Raw genomic sequence first — 14,746 nt, forward strand, 5'->3', positions numbered from 1 at the left:
TTTGCGCCTGCGCACTGGAAGTGGGCGGTGGAGCGGCACGGGCTTCGGCATGGCGGAGGTGGACCTAGAGTCGGATCAGATCCGACTGAAGTGCATCCGTAAGGAAGGTTTCTTCACCGTGCCTCCAGAACACAGGGTGCGACGGGGTGCCACTCGGGCGGCGCTGTGGCAGGGCCAGACTGGAGCGCTCTGAGACTCACTGTCGCCTTAAAGTTTGAGGCTCCGGCATCGGAGGAATGTCAGTCCCAGAGCTGGCTGCGGCGTGTGCAGAAATCCACAGCCGAGCTGCTGGGGACGGGGGCACACGGGTGGGATCCGACGGAGTGCGAACTCGGATGAGGCGGCGGGGTGGGGCGTGAAGTTTTTGCGGGAGAGAAGAATGGGGCGTTCCAGTGGCACCTGCAGCCCGGAGTTGTCACCATGCTTACCGGTCTGCTTTACCCACACTCGGTGTGTGATGGGGAAGGTGAACCTTAGGAGCGCTGCTTTGGGCTCAGGTAGACTGTTGGTAGGAAGAGGTTTGCAGCAGCCCGCGTATGTTTTAGCTTCTTGTTTGTGGTTTGCAAGGCCAAGGCACATGAACTTAAGAGCTTCAGAGCACTGTGCTGGAAGCTGAGGTTGCGAAATCCCCTAAAGGGGGAGAATATGCACAATAGTGTACAATAATTGGCTCCTCAAGACAAAAATGTCAAGTATGCGTGGTGGCTTATACTTGTAATCCCAGTACTCAGGAGACTGAGGCAGGATGATCACCCCAAGTTGGAGGGCGGCCTGGGCTACAGAAGTGAGACCGCAAAAACGAGCAAAGATAAAAAATAATGGCGATTTCGGAGAAAAGAAGAATATTCCATAAGAGATTTGTAGAAGGGTTGACATTTGGTTTGGACCAGGAGTGGATCATGGAAAAGCACCAACTATCACAAGTGAACAAAACCCAGGGCTGTTAAGAGAAGGGAAGCCAGGTCAGGCATGGGGGCTCACATCTTTAATCCCTGCACTCGGGAGGTGGAGGCAGGTGGATCTCTGTGAGTTTGAGGCCAGCCTGGTTTACAGAATTGTTAGACAAAGAAACCCTGTTTCAAAAGAGAGAGAAGAGCTTGGTGGGGGCGGGGTGGCAAAGCCACCTGGGAACTGGAATGACAGAATCCTAACACTAATGAGATCTATAACCAAGAAATGCTTAATTACCCCACCTACAAAGGCAGTGCACTGTGAGATGTATTAGGTTACAGAATCCCTGCTAAGACCCCAGAATACCATGACTCAAGCAAGCTATTTCTCTGACCCCTAAAATTCTAGAGGCAGCTGTTTCTCATAGCTCCCTAGTCTGTTTCGTTGCTCTACCTGACCCCCATCCTCATCCTCATCCCAGCCTGCGAAAGGAAATAGGTCAGCTAGCTTCCATTGATCTGGAGGTCCCTTCTCAGATCTCACAAATGAGACCCCTGGTTCCCTCTGCACAGAGGTGTTTGTGTACGTGGCTTGTGGCCATTTGTTACTCGGCAGCAGACGTCTGGAACCCTGGGTTGGAGGGAGTCATTAGGCCACCTTCAGCATTTCAAAGTGGTTCCAGTGTCTGTCATTCTTCCCCTCTGCTCATCAGGAAATTCCAAGTGTGTGGTCGCTTTCTTTTTGGTGAGCAAGAGGCAAGCAAGCTTGTCAGTGCCAGACATGGGGGAGATTCGTCATCGCTCGTGCTAGTTAGCTTCCAGATCCCCACACTGGCTACTGCTCTCTCTTTCAGCTGGGAAGATGCCGGAGCGTTAAGGAGTTTGAGAAGCTGAACCGAATTGGCGAGGGCACCTATGGCATTGTGTGTGAGTGGTCAAGACAAGGAGTGTGTAGGCACAGCTGTGTTGGGAAGGGAAGGCTCACACTCTGTACTCCAAAGCTTGCTCCCAGACTTTAATTCCCGGTGTGATTTACACCATGACTGGATAAACATAAGCATCAGGTTGTTAATGTCAGCAATCCAGATATGTGAGGGAGGAGTGGAAATAACTGACCAATAAAATGTATAGCTTGTGAAAGCTCCTTGTGGCTCCCTGGGTGTGAGAGTCGTTTTGCCTAGCACCAGTTAACAAAACTCTGTAAGCCATTATCATGTACAGTAAGTGTTTCCCCTTAGATAGAGTACTTTAACTGCCCTTACAGTTAGCACAAGAGAACACAAATCAGTGGGCTGCGTGAGAAAGAGAAGCCCAGGAGAGATCCTTACCCGCTGAGTTACTGGGGGCCAGCTTCCAGCTCAGAGCTAAACTGGAAACACCCGCCCCTCAGGGCACCAGTGAGGATCCCCAAGCTCAGATCTTTTTGAAGGAAGGGCTGAGTGTTGCTGGGCATTCGGTTGTCAGAGAAGAAAAGAAGCCCAGGAAACCGCGTGGCAGGATGGGCTGGGGGAGAGGTTGAGGTAGACTCCATTACACATGTGCTTCTGTTTCAGATCGGGCCCGGGATACCCAGACGGATGAAATCGTTGCCCTGAAGAAAGTGCGGATGGACAAAGAAAAGGATGGTGAGCCGGGAGCAGGGTGCAGAAGCCCCTCCCTGGGGCATTACTGCAGGAGGGAGGAGGAAAGCCCTGGTTACCTGCGGTTTCTCAGGACTGAACTCTTCTGAGGGTATGTGCAGAGCAGTTAAGGGGCTGGCCTGGCCTGTCACTGCCCCACCTATCACTGCAGCCGGAGCTTGAGCTCCTCAGCCCTGCCAGACTTTTCCTTCCTGAGCTAACTGTAAATTTGGACATTCTCTCCAAGCCATTTTGCCCTGTCCTCTGGTGAGTTCACTGTCACCCTCCACAAAGACCGGTACCCCTGCCCTTTGGCCTTGCATCCCCAATGAATGCTGGAGTAAGAACGGTGTTGGTATCACTAATTTCCACCTGGAGGGGACAGTGTTTATGGGGTCCCAGGTGTGGTGGAGTCGAGTTCACCGAGCCCCTTTGGTTACAGGCATTCCCATCAGCAGCTTGCGTGAGATCACATTGCTCTTGCGTCTCCGCCATCCAAATATTGTAGAGCTGAAGGAGGTGGTTGTGGGCAACCACCTGGAGAGGTGTGTGGTTTCCTGAGGCTGTCCTACCCCAAGGGTCCCTCTCATGGGGTTGGCCTTTCTCCAGCAGGCACAGAGCTCTGTACCCACTAGGGAGGAAACATAAGGTGGCATGTGTTTTCTCTCTTCTAGCATCTTCCTGGTGATGGGCTACTGTGAGCAAGATCTGGCCAGCCTGTTGGAAAATATGCCAACACCATTCTCCGAGGCCCAGGTGTGTCAGGGAGGTGTTTCACAGGTCCTGCTTGGTGGGTAGCCATATTGAATGTGACAGTTCACAGCATCTAGGGCCTTCAGGAGTTGAAGTTCACCTGTGGTGTACTGTGGGCGCTTGGGGACCCAGGTCTTCTCAGTTCACATGTCAGGCTACTGGAAAGGAAAAGGGGACCGGAGAAATAGCTCAGAGGGTAGAAAAACGTGCCTTTGTGCATACAAGCGTGAGGACCAGAGTTTGGATCCCTTACACCCATATAAATAAATGTTAGGTGGGCATGGCAGCCTGCCTATAATCCCCGCATAACGGAGGTAGTATAGTAGAGACAGGATTTCCAGGCAAGCTGGCTAGCTAGACCAGCTAAATTTGGCCAGCCCTGGGTTCAAATAAGAGATGCTGCTTCAGTATATAAGGTAGAAAGCAACTGATGAAGACACTTGACGTCAACCTCCTGTGTTCACACACAGGCACGCACACCCACACGTATACAAACGTGTGTCACATGCTCATACATATACAAATAAATGCATTGCAGTACTGTCTTACTGTGCAGGACATAGCAACAGCCATACTCCTGAGGCTGCTGGTGACTGCTAGGCAGTGTATCAAAGCTCTCCTTCCTGTGCTTCTGAACCTCCTCCAGGTGAAGTGCATCGTGCTCCAAGTGCTCCGTGGCCTTCAGTACCTGCACAGGAACTTCATCATCCACAGGTGGGCAGGGACGACCAGGAGGAAGGTGTGCTGGAGGTGTCTGAGGAGTGGGAGGGAAAGGGCCAGGAATAGCTTTGGCTTCCCACAGTGCCTCATTCTGAATAGCTTTAGGAGAGGAGCAAACACCCAGTAGAAATTCTCTGACTGATCCCAGGCAAGGATCTTGGGTCAAACAAGCCTGAGCAGCCCTCATATTTCTGGGAAATAGAAGGTGGGTGGGTAGATAGGAGAACAGCAGCCAGAAGCCTTCAGCAGAGAGAGAGCACCTACCTACAGTGAGTCTTAGGCCAGGAGCTGGCCGTCAGTAGAGGGAACTGTGAGGCTCAAAGCCCATTTGTTTGGAGCAGCAGCAGGTGTGGAGACCTGGCCTCTACTTCTTGCTTAGTTACTGAGGTTGCCGGCCTCCCAGTAGCCAGTCCCGTACTACTACCCACCCTCTCGATCTTAGAAGACCTCGGTTTGATGCCAGGACAGTATGTCGGGCTGTGGTGACAGCACGGTTGACCTTTGGAACCCACTTTCTCGGAAAACTAATGCTTTCTCTCTTACCCAGGGACCTGAAGGTGTCCAACTTGCTCATGACAGATAAGGGCTGTGTAAAGACAGGTGGGTGCTGGGTGCTGCCCCCACATATGTGGGAGTGGGTTTCTTTGAGCATGCCTGTAGGGGTAGGGGATGTCAGTGTAGAAGCCAGAGACGGCATGTCTGTCTTCCTAGCCCCCGGCCGTCTTAGATAACAACTTGTCTGTCCTGGCTGAGTGATACTCTCTGTCTCCTCTCGTACTGCAGCGGATTTTGGCCTGGCCCGGGCCTATGGTGTTCCAGTAAAGCCGATGACTCCCAAGGTTGTTACCCTCTGGTGAGTTCCTTTTGAACTGTGGTGGCCCGTATGAGTGGGTATGCCTTCCATGGGGCCCTTTGCAGTTGAGGCAGATGCTGCAAAAGGGCCTTACACACCTTCTATCTCCACACTGGGGAGGCAGAGGCAGCAAATCTCTGAGTTGAGGCCAACCTGGTCTACAGAATGAGTTCCAGGACATCCAGGGCTAAACAGAGAAACCTTGTCTCGAAAAACGACAACAAAAAACCCAAACAAAGAAATGCTGTCCTACACTAAAACAGCTCCAGACAGCCTGGCTCTGTCTCTCTGTCTCAGAAAGGGAAGGGTAGCTTCTGTAGTTGTTTCTAGGGCAGAATGGGGTTGTGGCAAAGGGCAGGACACTGTCGTCCCTCACATTCTCATCAGGACACTTAGCTTCCGACCAAAAGCAAACTGATGGTCTTCTGATTCTGATAATACAGACACGGGGGCATTCCAGCTTAGGGTAGAGGTTAATCCGGGCTAGGAGTAGTGACCCTACCGCTCAGGCCACCGGGGACCCTGAGGGAGCTCAGACTGAAGGAGAGGCGCTGACCAGAGATAAAATGAGGCCTTTGTCTGCAGGTACCGAGCCCCAGAGCTGCTGCTTGGAACGACTACCCAGACTACCAGCATTGACATGTGGTAGGAGTGGTTTCTGCTCCTGGGTCCTCAAGTGACCTGGCCCTGGAGGTCAGCCCTGGGACAGGGGGAGCAGGATTGGTGCTGTGTGGTGAGCCTGACCTTGGGACCTAAGGGGAGCATGCCAGCATAGCCGGAGTGCTCACTGGCTCTGGCACCGAGGGTCTCACCAGGCAGCGTTTGCAGACCTGGTGGGAGAGCCTTATGGCCGCTTGCCTCCTTCACGAGTCCGTGGACATGGGGCTAAGCAGAGATTGGCTGCTTCTGCAGGGCTGTTGGCTGCATCCTGGCAGAGCTGCTGGCCCATAAGCCCCTTCTCCCTGGCACTTCTGAGATCCACCAGATCGACTTGATTGTACAGCTGCTGGGGACACCGAGTGAGAATATCTGGCCGGTGGGTATTACGGACAACTCTCCATTCCCATCTCTGCCTGGTGGCGCTGTAGCTCCAGCCCCTGCCTCTTACAGGGCTTCTCCAAGCTGCCGCTAGCCGGCCAATACAGTTTGAGGAAACAGCCCTACAACAATCTCAAGCACAAGTTCCCGTGGCTCTCAGAGGCCGGACTTCGTCTGCTTAATTTCCTCTTCATGTATGACCCTAAGAAAAGGTACAGACCTTTCCTGTAGGCAGCTTAGGAGGAGAGGGCCCTGGCTTCAGGAAACCCAGATCCTTAATTTATGTTTTATGGTGTGGGGCGTGGGAAACTATTGCCTTACATATGTTAGGCAAGCACTCTAGCACTGAGCCATCTTAATTCAACAAACCTCTTAAAGATGGTTTCTCACAACACAGACTGTAGATGTGCCGTAAGTGCCAGGTGTCCACTTTGAGTGACTTAGGACTTAGAGCCATTCTGAGCTGCCTGGCAGTTTCTAGGCCTCCAGCCCCCATTTGTCAGAGGTGGAATTGGGCTGTTGAGCCTGGCTGTGTTTTGAGTGAAATAGGCCTCTCTGAAGCCAAAGGTTACTGTCATTGTTCAGGGCAACCGCGGGGGACTGTCTGGAGAGCTCCTACTTCAAAGAGAAGCCCTTACGTGAGTTCTGCAGACCTCCTTTTTGGGGGGTTGACAGAAAGCCCTGTCTGTCCATATTGGCTGGGTTCCCAATGCAGGTTTGTGTGGGTGGAATGTGGGCAGACTCCACAGGGGAGAAAGAAGGAAGCAGATGGAAGGTTAGTCCCATCTAGATCTGGAGCATGCCCCACCAGGAACTGCTTCTTCAAGCCAACACTGAAACTATCCCTTCTCATGCAGCTTGCGAGCCGGAACTCATGCCCACCTTCCCCCACCACCGCAATAAGCGCGCTGCCCCAGCTGCCACTGAGGGGCAGAGCAAACGATGCAAGCCCTGACAGTGGGTCCGGCCATCCCTACACACCCTCATGGATCATCAGGCAGCAGACTGGGAGGGCCCACCAGGCCAAGATGCCTTTGTCCCCTCCAGCTAACATCCTTTCTTCAGCTGACTCCTCCCTGCTATCCTCTGCCCGGATGCAAGTAGATTATGAACTGGGATGTTGCTGAGTGGGGATGCCCAGCATAGACTGGGCTGCTGTAGCACCATCTGGTGGCCTGTTAACTCCTGGCAGCCTTGTCTGTCAGTGAGGACATGCTTCTGGGGAGGCAGTGCTAGAGCTGAGAGGCCCAAAGGCCCAAATCAGTATAATGTTAAACTGGAGCTAGGCATTAGCCTGGAATGAGCAGGCCCAGGAGACCATACTGTTCCTGCTTGGTCACTAGGAGCTGCCCAGGACAGGCTATAGTGGCCCTGGGCAGGGATGGTGGAGCTTCAGGTGGGAAGGAGGCAGAAAGCATTGGTTGGGACCACGATAGAACGCTTTTAAGACTGTCAGAATGAGAGCCCTTGGTGATGTCCCCAGCACTGATGCCCACGGAGAGAACTGGTGGGCTCCTTTTCCAGGGGTGGAGAGATAAAAAGCTTTTCCAATAGACAGTTTCACAATCCTTTAATGTACTCTGGGGTTTTGATCCATGCAGCATGGACAGTGTCCTCTGAGGGGCTGGGAGTGAGGAGTAGGAACAGCCGTGGCCAAGGGGTGTCAGTAGAGGAGGTGTTCAGAGCAGCAATGCTGTGCCCGGGCTTCCATGGGGTTGATGCAAGCCCAGCCCTTCATCATGACTGTCCTGTGGGTTATTGGTGTAGGGAGCCCAGTGACGGGCCCTGGGCTATCGCCAAGGGAAAAGAGGGTATAACTTCTTTCTTCCTGGTTATCTGTGTGCCTTCAAGGAGCTACATGGGGCAGTGAGATGCTTTTTGGCAGTAACCCAAGGGGTGGCCTGTATATGTTCACCCCCTCTTTGGCTGGTAGACAGTTGGTTGCTGAGAACCTTTTCTGCTGGATGTGGGGTGGGGGGTAAGAGCTTCTCCTGGTGCCCGGTTTTTGCAGGGCTCCTTACTAACAGCAGGGGTTAGCAGGGGGCCTCTCAGCTAAGTGACTTATGCCCTGTCAGAGCCTCCCACACGGCCCAATCTAACTTATGGAGTCTACAGGCTCTTGAACAAGCTCCTGGGTAAGATTTCTCAGCACACGGAGAAAGGGACGACATATCCTGAACCATAGCCTGCAGGGAGCAGGTAGAGAGCAGGGTGGGGTCCTTCTTGGAGTGAGTTTGGGTACTGTAATATGGGCATCCTGGACTTCTCTACCCAGCACATCTGGGCATAAGGATAGGAACAAGAGGGAAGATCTTGTTGATTCAGCTCAGGGCCTGCTGTAGACAGGACTGAAACACGGCACATCAGTGAGGAGGGGCCTGATACAGCCCCAGGCAAGAACATTCCAACTATAGGTACTGAACTCCCCTGGGCAATAGGAGGGCCTGGGCAGCTACTGGCCTAGGCCCTTTCCCAAAAGAAGCACCATGGAAACTATCTCCCCAAACTCTGGTCTTGGGGTCCATCTGGGCCTAGGGATGGGCCGCAGGACTGTCATAGATCAGGGTATCCATCCACCTGTGCTCGTTGCAGCCACAGGCGTCTCTGGTTGTCACCCAGAAGTATGCGCAGTGAATGACTTGGGCGGCAGGCTGATAGGGCCGTGCAGTGGGTAGCGTGTAACTGGCGGCAGGTGTCACAGCAGAGGGTGGGCAGGTTACCAGGGCTCAAGCAGCTGTGTGCCTGGTAGCTTAGAGGCTCAACCGCAGGCCCATAGGCTGAGGCTGGTGCTCCTTCTGCCTGCCTGTGTCGGGGGCTGGCCTGCCCTGGGCTCCCAGGGGCATCGGGGGTAGCTAAGTCCCCCGAGCGACTCAGCTCACGGCGCAGAGAGAGGAAGGAGAAAGCAGAGGGTTCTGGCTCCAGCTCCTCTTCCAGGGCCCCATATGGTGGGCTGCTGGCCCGATGCAGGTCATCAGCTGGAGACTCCCAGGGCTGGCCCCCAGAACCCCACAGTTTGGCACTCTGCTCCCAGAGTGGTGGCCTATATGTCAGTTCCATAGGGGGTGAGTCCAGCCCCGGAGAGGGCTCACCATACAGACTGGCCTCTGAGCTCTCGTCTTCCTGCAGGTCCTGATACAGGTCCACTGGGGCTCCATAAGACGCAGGTGTGCCCCTGGGGGGCAGGGGTGGTGGCTCCTCATCCTGAGCCAGCCGCTGCTGCAGCCAGGCCACACAGGAGGCAACATCCCCACTAGCCCGTCGTGCTCGGAGCAGCTCCTCAGCCGGAAGCACACTTGTGCCCAGCTGGGTCAGCACCTCACTTAGGATCTCACACTCCAGCCGAAGAGCAAAGCAGCCTAGGGCCACCTGAACCAGCTGGCAGGCAGGGGGTGGGGTGGTCACCATTAGGCGGTGGTTGTCCCTGCGCACGTAGCCCATCTTCTGGAAGCTTCGGGTCAGGAGCTCCTCAGAGAGTACACCCTTCAGCACATGCACATAGCCCCCTGAGAAGGTCTGTAAGGGAGGGGCTTGGTCAGGGATACAGCCGACGTGGTCCACTTCAGAAGTTTGTTCACCTCCATTGATGTTCTCATCTGTCTGGAGTGAGCTTGGACCCCCACCCCCACCCGCAGGAGAGAACCTAAAGCCTTGTGTATGCTGAGCAAACACTGCCGCTGAGCCACATCCCTAGCCCTTTAGCGCTCTCTCTCTCTCTCTCTCTCTCTCTCTCTCTCTCTCTCTCTCTCTCTCTCTCTCTCCTCTCTCCTCTCTCCTCTCTAACAGCTAGACCCTGAACTCACATCCTGCTGCCTCAGCCTACAGGAATGTTCCACCACACCCAGTTGTCAGGTAGCCTCTCAAACTCTTCTGTCCCTCATTTTTGTCAGCCTCCCCGCTGTGAATCAGGGAGAGCTCTCAGACCAGGCGTTTTGTTCTCACTCCCCTTGCTGTGTAGTATTCCAGAGTCTATGTGCAGCTGGGGGAGAGAACCAGGCTAACAGATGGAAATGTGCTTTCGAGAGCAAAGCATCAGGAAAACTTTGGATCTTTTCCAAATGTGGAAGTCTACAGCTCTAGGCATCCTTGGAGCCCTTCCCTGCATGGACCCTTTAAGAAGAGGTCGTGGACACATAAGGTGTGCTGGCCACAATATCCTTCTTAGGGCTTTGCACCTTGACTGTTCTCGTGGCCTCTTACAAGGAAAGGGGCATAGTGGGAGCAGGTAACTTAGCTAAAACCCCACAATGAGGAGACTCAGCCTCACCAGCTCCATCCTAGAACTAGCCTATTTCAAGGCCAAGTTTGCCTGCCTTCGTCCTCAAAGGACTGGTGGGTGGGCCTCTAGTCTGAAAGGATGAATGAGAAGTTCCAAGATCTCAGGTGACCCTGTCACCAGCAGCAGCTGATGGGGTAGGAAGAGAAAGGGGTGTGGAGGGGGAGACGCTGCCATGACAACCAGTGGAGGTTTACCTCGCCCACGTGCTCACTGACGTCATTGCCTTCCCACTCAAAATTAGCTCAGAGCAGCCCTGCCCCCTCTTGGTGGTCCATCAGCTGACTGAAGAAACAGGTCAGCCCTGGACCTGGTCACCTAACCTGGACCCAGGGAGGAACAAAGTCCATGCTCTAGTCACAGGCCTGCTGCTCTCTTCCTAGTCTTAGCGGCTTCCATTGAACAGATCAGTCCACATCCTTGAGGAGTTAGGATGACCACAGGACATCAAGTACCTCCCTCACCCTCCCACCCACGGCTATCCTAAAATTTCCATAGCAACCAGGACAGTGAGGCTACTTTGAGGACAGCGATGTGAGTTTCAGAGGTGAATGGCTGCCTGATAGGCTTGCATCCCAATACGCCCACAGCTCCTCAGCACGGAACTTTCCCCTGTAGAGGAACTGCAGCCCCCAACAGCCTGGACAAGGAAGGGAGTGGAGGAACATCACCAAACCATACCTTAATGGTGGTGAACTCCTTTCTCCAGGGCAGCAGGTACAGGTGCACGGCGGCCAGCTCCAGGAGTTCGAAGGCGCGGGCCAGATCGCGTAGGGCAGGGGCCAGGTCAGCACGGCCCCACAGGCCGTCAGTGAATAGCGCCAGCGCATCGTCCTGTAGCGCCCCGTGCAGGTCAAAGTCCTCCACCAGGATCTGCCAGAGAACCGCGCGCAGCGAGGGGTCGCCGCAGACATCCGCGCGGCCCCGCCGCAGCTCGCGCTCCAGGCACAGGCGATAGTCCTCTGACAGCGAGCTGCTGCCCATCCTGACCGTGCGCGGGACGAGGTGTCAAACTAGAGACCATGTCGCCTCAGCTATGCGACTCCCATGCCCGCACCCAGCAACCCCGGGGCCCCCTCCAACCTGGAAACAGAGCCCTTGCCAGCTTAGCGAGTCTCGGAATCCATGGACCCCTTCGACCAGGAGACGTGGATGCCGACAGCTGGGTGACCAGGACATCTCTAGCTTCCCCTCCCCAGGAAACCTTCAGCCCGGCTTGCTGAGTGCCCTCGTGTTAACAGCACCCTCCTCCAGAGGATACCCGCTCCCGCCAGCTGAGCCTCTGGCCACCAGAGCCCCTTTCCCACTGACCGACCATACTGTAGATCCCGTGGGCGGCGGTGCTACCTGCTAGTCCCCAGCGGTCCCAGAGAGCTCCACTTGGGCCGGGGTCTAGCGTCTCGCTTCTGCGGAGAGAGCCCGCCCCTTGGCCTTGGTCGTGACGTCGGGGGGCGAGGCTGGGATCGGGTGCCACCCTTTTGGCTAAGTGGGCCGGTGGTGGTGTGGGCGTGGCTTGGCCGAAGCAGGGGGTGGCCCGCCTTGGCCGCTCACCTTTTGAGGTAGGTCCTCTGAAATTCAGTCTCCAAGTCCCTAGTCTTTCTACTAGTCCGAGGTCGTTAATCACCTAGTTCCGGGCCGGGGGAGTGGTTACGACACACCGGGTGTGAGCAGCCAGGTAAGTTGCTCTTACCCACTGAGCAATCCTCCACCACCCCCAGTTTTAAATTGCACTTAAATACATATCTTTGAGTTCCTTTGGTCCATGATCCACCAGCCAAGTCAGACCCCGCCTTGCCGGTATTTGGCTATTTTTGCTAGTTGGCTTGAGGAACCGGAATCCAGCCTGCTCCTCAACCCGGTGAGGTTCCACTGGGTATATCTTAGTGACCTGTGTTATATGTACACCAGGTCACCAGACCTAGGCCAAGTTTGATAAAATAGAACCCAGCATGGGGAAGGTGTCTACTTTCCTGTAAAATTCCTCAGATTCGAAGGACTTTGAAAATGACATTAAGCAGGCAGCTCTCCTCAGACACCGTGCTGGCCATCACTGTGCTTTTTGCTGTGATTAAAGGTGTGCGCCACCACTACCTGGCCATTGGTTGGCTTTTAAGGTTGTTCAACCCACAGTGGCATTGTTTAACTCCCTTGACCCCATCATAAAGTTTCCACGCCTGTCTTGTTTCAAGACACCCCTGGACCCCAACACTGTATGCTGAGAGAGCTAGCAGCAAAACAGAGAGGCCTTGGGGGCTGGGGCTCAGCAGTAGAGCAATTGCCTAGTATGTGCAAGGCTCTAGGTTCAACCTCTAGCATTGCAAAGAACAAGCAGAAACTCTGTTAAACTAATGGTGAGGCCTTGTAGCGGGCTAATGTCCACCTGCCAGTGCGCTTTCTTCCACCTGTAACTAAGAGGTTATTCTGGATTAGGATGAGCCCTAAACTGATAATATTGATGTTCTCACAAGAAGAGTTTTATATATCGAAAGCTCTGTGAAGATGGAGCAAAGATGGGCTACAGCTCCAAGCAAGGAATTCTGAAAGCCTGTAGGAGCTGGTGGAGGCAGGAAGGAGCCTCCGCTGGTGTTCTTATGGGAGGGGCAGTCCTGATGGCGGCATAGATTCGCGGCCTTCCGAGTTGTGCTGGTACATTTCCACTGTTGTAAGACCCCTCCCCATTCTGTGGTGGTTTGTTAGGCCAGTCACACAATACTCTTATGTCGTTCTGACCTCTTTAGGTCCCTATTCACCGTGGGCGTTGACCTAAGACGTCGTCCAACCGACTCAGCCTCTTGTCACCAATTACAGCCACAGTTGATGACAGGGGTGGGTAGAGCTCTCCTTATGGACCTTATCTACATCGGAAGATGCGGGAACGATACAAACGGCTTATGTGTTTGAGCCAGTAAGTTTGGGTTGTTTGTTTTGCATCCATTGCTACTTCCCTTTCTTGCTCTCCCCGAGCGAACAGTGCCGCTCCATGTCCTCTGTGCTCTTCACATCCTTTGTGAACCTTGGTTTTACCTCGACAGATTTGCTAAATCAAGGCCGTTCATACTTATCTTGCCTAGGACTGTAAGCTGGCTTCTGCTTGGCTCATCCACAGCTGGCTCTTCCCTACACCATCATGTACCGCACTGGCCCGTGTCTGAAGATTTTCCTCAATCCAATGCAGGTGTAGTTGTTATTATTTTTGACTTTCTTTTATACTGGTTAGTATTTTTTTTTCTCCTCTAAAGAGTTTTTCTGGATAGCTCAGCTGGCCTAGAACTTGAGATTCTCTGGCTTCTGCCTCTGGAGTGCAGGGGTCAACCTGGTGTGGCCATGAGGAACTAAGTCAGGGTCAGAGCAAGATTGAGGCTGTTTAGTTTTAGTGAGAGCAATCAGGGTTTTCATACCTTTATCAGAAACAGAATACAATGGCAATTGCCCGTACAAATATGGGTGTAGTTGCCAGGATACAATGAAGTTTACAAGCTATGCAGGGTACACTAGATTAATGTCTAAGACCAGTTGTTCTGCCAAGCTTCCATCCTTCCTTGATTAGTAATGTAACATACAGCAAAACAAACACAAAGTGGCCTGAACCCTTAACTGCCTGAAGGAGCACAACAGTCTCTCAGGAACTGGAAGGCACATTGTGCCCCCCAGAGCCGTGGACTCTAACCTGAAAACCTATGACACATGTGTCTCAAGGCAGTTAGGCCAGGCCAATTCCATGATTCCCTGCAATTTCCTCTTTTTTATTTTTTTGGTTTCTTTTTATTTTTTAATTTAGGGCATGCAAGTCAATCTGTAAAGCAGACATGGGGTACCAAATCAATTTTCAGTCACGTATAACCAGCAAAAAACTTCCTAGTGACATTCCTATGGACCATAGTTTAGAAGTCCCATTAAAGACAGAAAGATAATGACCAAAAATCTTTTCCAAGTTTTGTGTAGCAGTGAAAGAGGATAATTTATCTAGCTTTGAATGTTGAATTGTTAATATTTCATCATACAAGGCATGAGCATCAATACTTAAATTATGACTGTCTCTGCTCAGGTAGCAATATGATTATCAGTGTAGGCACCCATTGACATAAACAGGAAAGTTATTCTCTTCCCAGATAACAAAGAGAAGCACAGGAAGATCAGGTCCATAAGCCTAATATGTCTCAGCAGGAGCAGATGCATTTAACAGAGACAGCACAGCAAACACAGCAGTTCTGCAGTCACACCCTTCCCCTGAGATTTGGCCATGTTTTCCCCCAGTCACTGGTTTCTTCATCTGAGTCATTGTTGGTAGGAAGATTTTGTTCTGCACTGCTTGGAATTTCCATCATCCTGTTCTCTTCCTCTCTTCAGGCATAGCCTCTGCAGATGTTTTGGAACCTCCTTGTCCATCTTAGGTTGTCTTCTAGGTATCCACAGTAGGCATTGCTCTCTCTCTCTCTCTCTCTCTCTCTCTCTCTCTCTCTCTCTCTCTCTCTCTCCCCCATCAGGCAATTGGCTGCCTGCAAAAAAAGAAAAGCAAAATCTGTGTAGCCCTGGCTATCCTGGAACTCACTCTGTAGACCATGCTGGTCTCAAATTCACAGAGATCCTCCTGCCTCTTCCT

At 53.0% G+C, this 14,746-nt stretch overlaps 2 protein-coding genes and 1 long non-coding RNA gene across 8 annotated transcripts; 2 read left to right on the plus strand and 1 right to left on the minus strand.

The window, feature by feature from the left end:
* Nucleotides 1-2: 2 nt before the first annotated feature.
* Cdk10 (cyclin dependent kinase 10) lies at nt 3-7,426 on the plus strand. Of its 6 annotated transcripts, none has more exons than XM_048437524.3 (13): nt 3-98; nt 1,745-1,817; nt 2,444-2,515; nt 2,952-3,054; nt 3,184-3,265; nt 3,819-3,976; nt 4,530-4,582; nt 4,766-4,835; nt 5,421-5,480; nt 5,748-5,871; nt 5,946-6,085; nt 6,459-6,511; nt 6,731-7,426. In XM_048437524.3, the coding sequence occupies exons 3-13, from the start codon at nt 2,497-2,499 to the stop codon at nt 6,826-6,828; spliced, it is 960 nt and encodes a 319-aa protein (XP_048293481.1). In that variant the 5' UTR covers nt 3-98; nt 1,745-1,817; nt 2,444-2,496; the 3' UTR covers nt 6,829-7,426. The 6 variants fall into 6 exon arrangements, with proteins under 6 accessions (XP_048293481.1, XP_048293477.1, XP_048293480.1 ...); XM_048437520.3 differs by having other exon boundaries at nt 12-136; XM_048437523.3 differs by having other exon boundaries at nt 12-136; nt 3,909-3,976.
* On the minus strand, nt 7,427-11,554 carry Spata2l (spermatogenesis associated 2 like). Its single transcript, XM_087900551.1, is given in 3 exon segments — nt 7,427-8,443; nt 8,445-9,386; nt 10,828-11,554. Coding segments are annotated over 3 exon segments (1,284 nt in total). The 5' UTR covers nt 11,131-11,554; the 3' UTR covers nt 7,427-8,404.
* A 116-nt stretch (nt 11,555-11,670) lies between these two features.
* Nucleotides 11,671-13,320, plus strand: LOC148118549 (uncharacterized). Its single transcript, XR_015736019.1, has 3 exons — nt 11,671-11,821; nt 12,885-13,051; nt 13,218-13,320. It is a non-coding gene; the product is annotated as an uncharacterized LOC148118549 (long non-coding RNA).
* Nucleotides 13,321-14,746: the final 1,426 nt, after the last annotated feature.

This window comes from Myodes glareolus, chromosome 22, assembly GCF_982192425.1.
Source record: "Myodes glareolus chromosome 22, mMyoGla1.1, whole genome shotgun sequence".
In the NCBI taxonomy this organism is placed as follows: domain Eukaryota; kingdom Metazoa; phylum Chordata; class Mammalia; order Rodentia; family Cricetidae; genus Myodes; species Myodes glareolus.

What these genes read in the sequence shown, in the direction of transcription:
- Cdk10 (XM_048437520.3), top strand. Translation starts at nt 50, where the DNA reads ATGGCGGAGGTGGACCTAGAGTCGGATCAGATCCGACTGAAGTGCATC. An exon ending in GATGGACAAAGAAAAGGATG is followed by an intron (nt 2,516 to 2,951) that starts GTGAGCCGGGAG and finishes CTTTGGTTACAG; the next exon opens with GCATTCCCATCAGCAGCTTG. An exon ending in CACCATTCTCCGAGGCCCAG is followed by an intron (nt 3,266 to 3,818) that starts GTGTGTCAGGGA and finishes CTTACTGTGCAG; the next exon opens with GACATAGCAACAGCCATACT.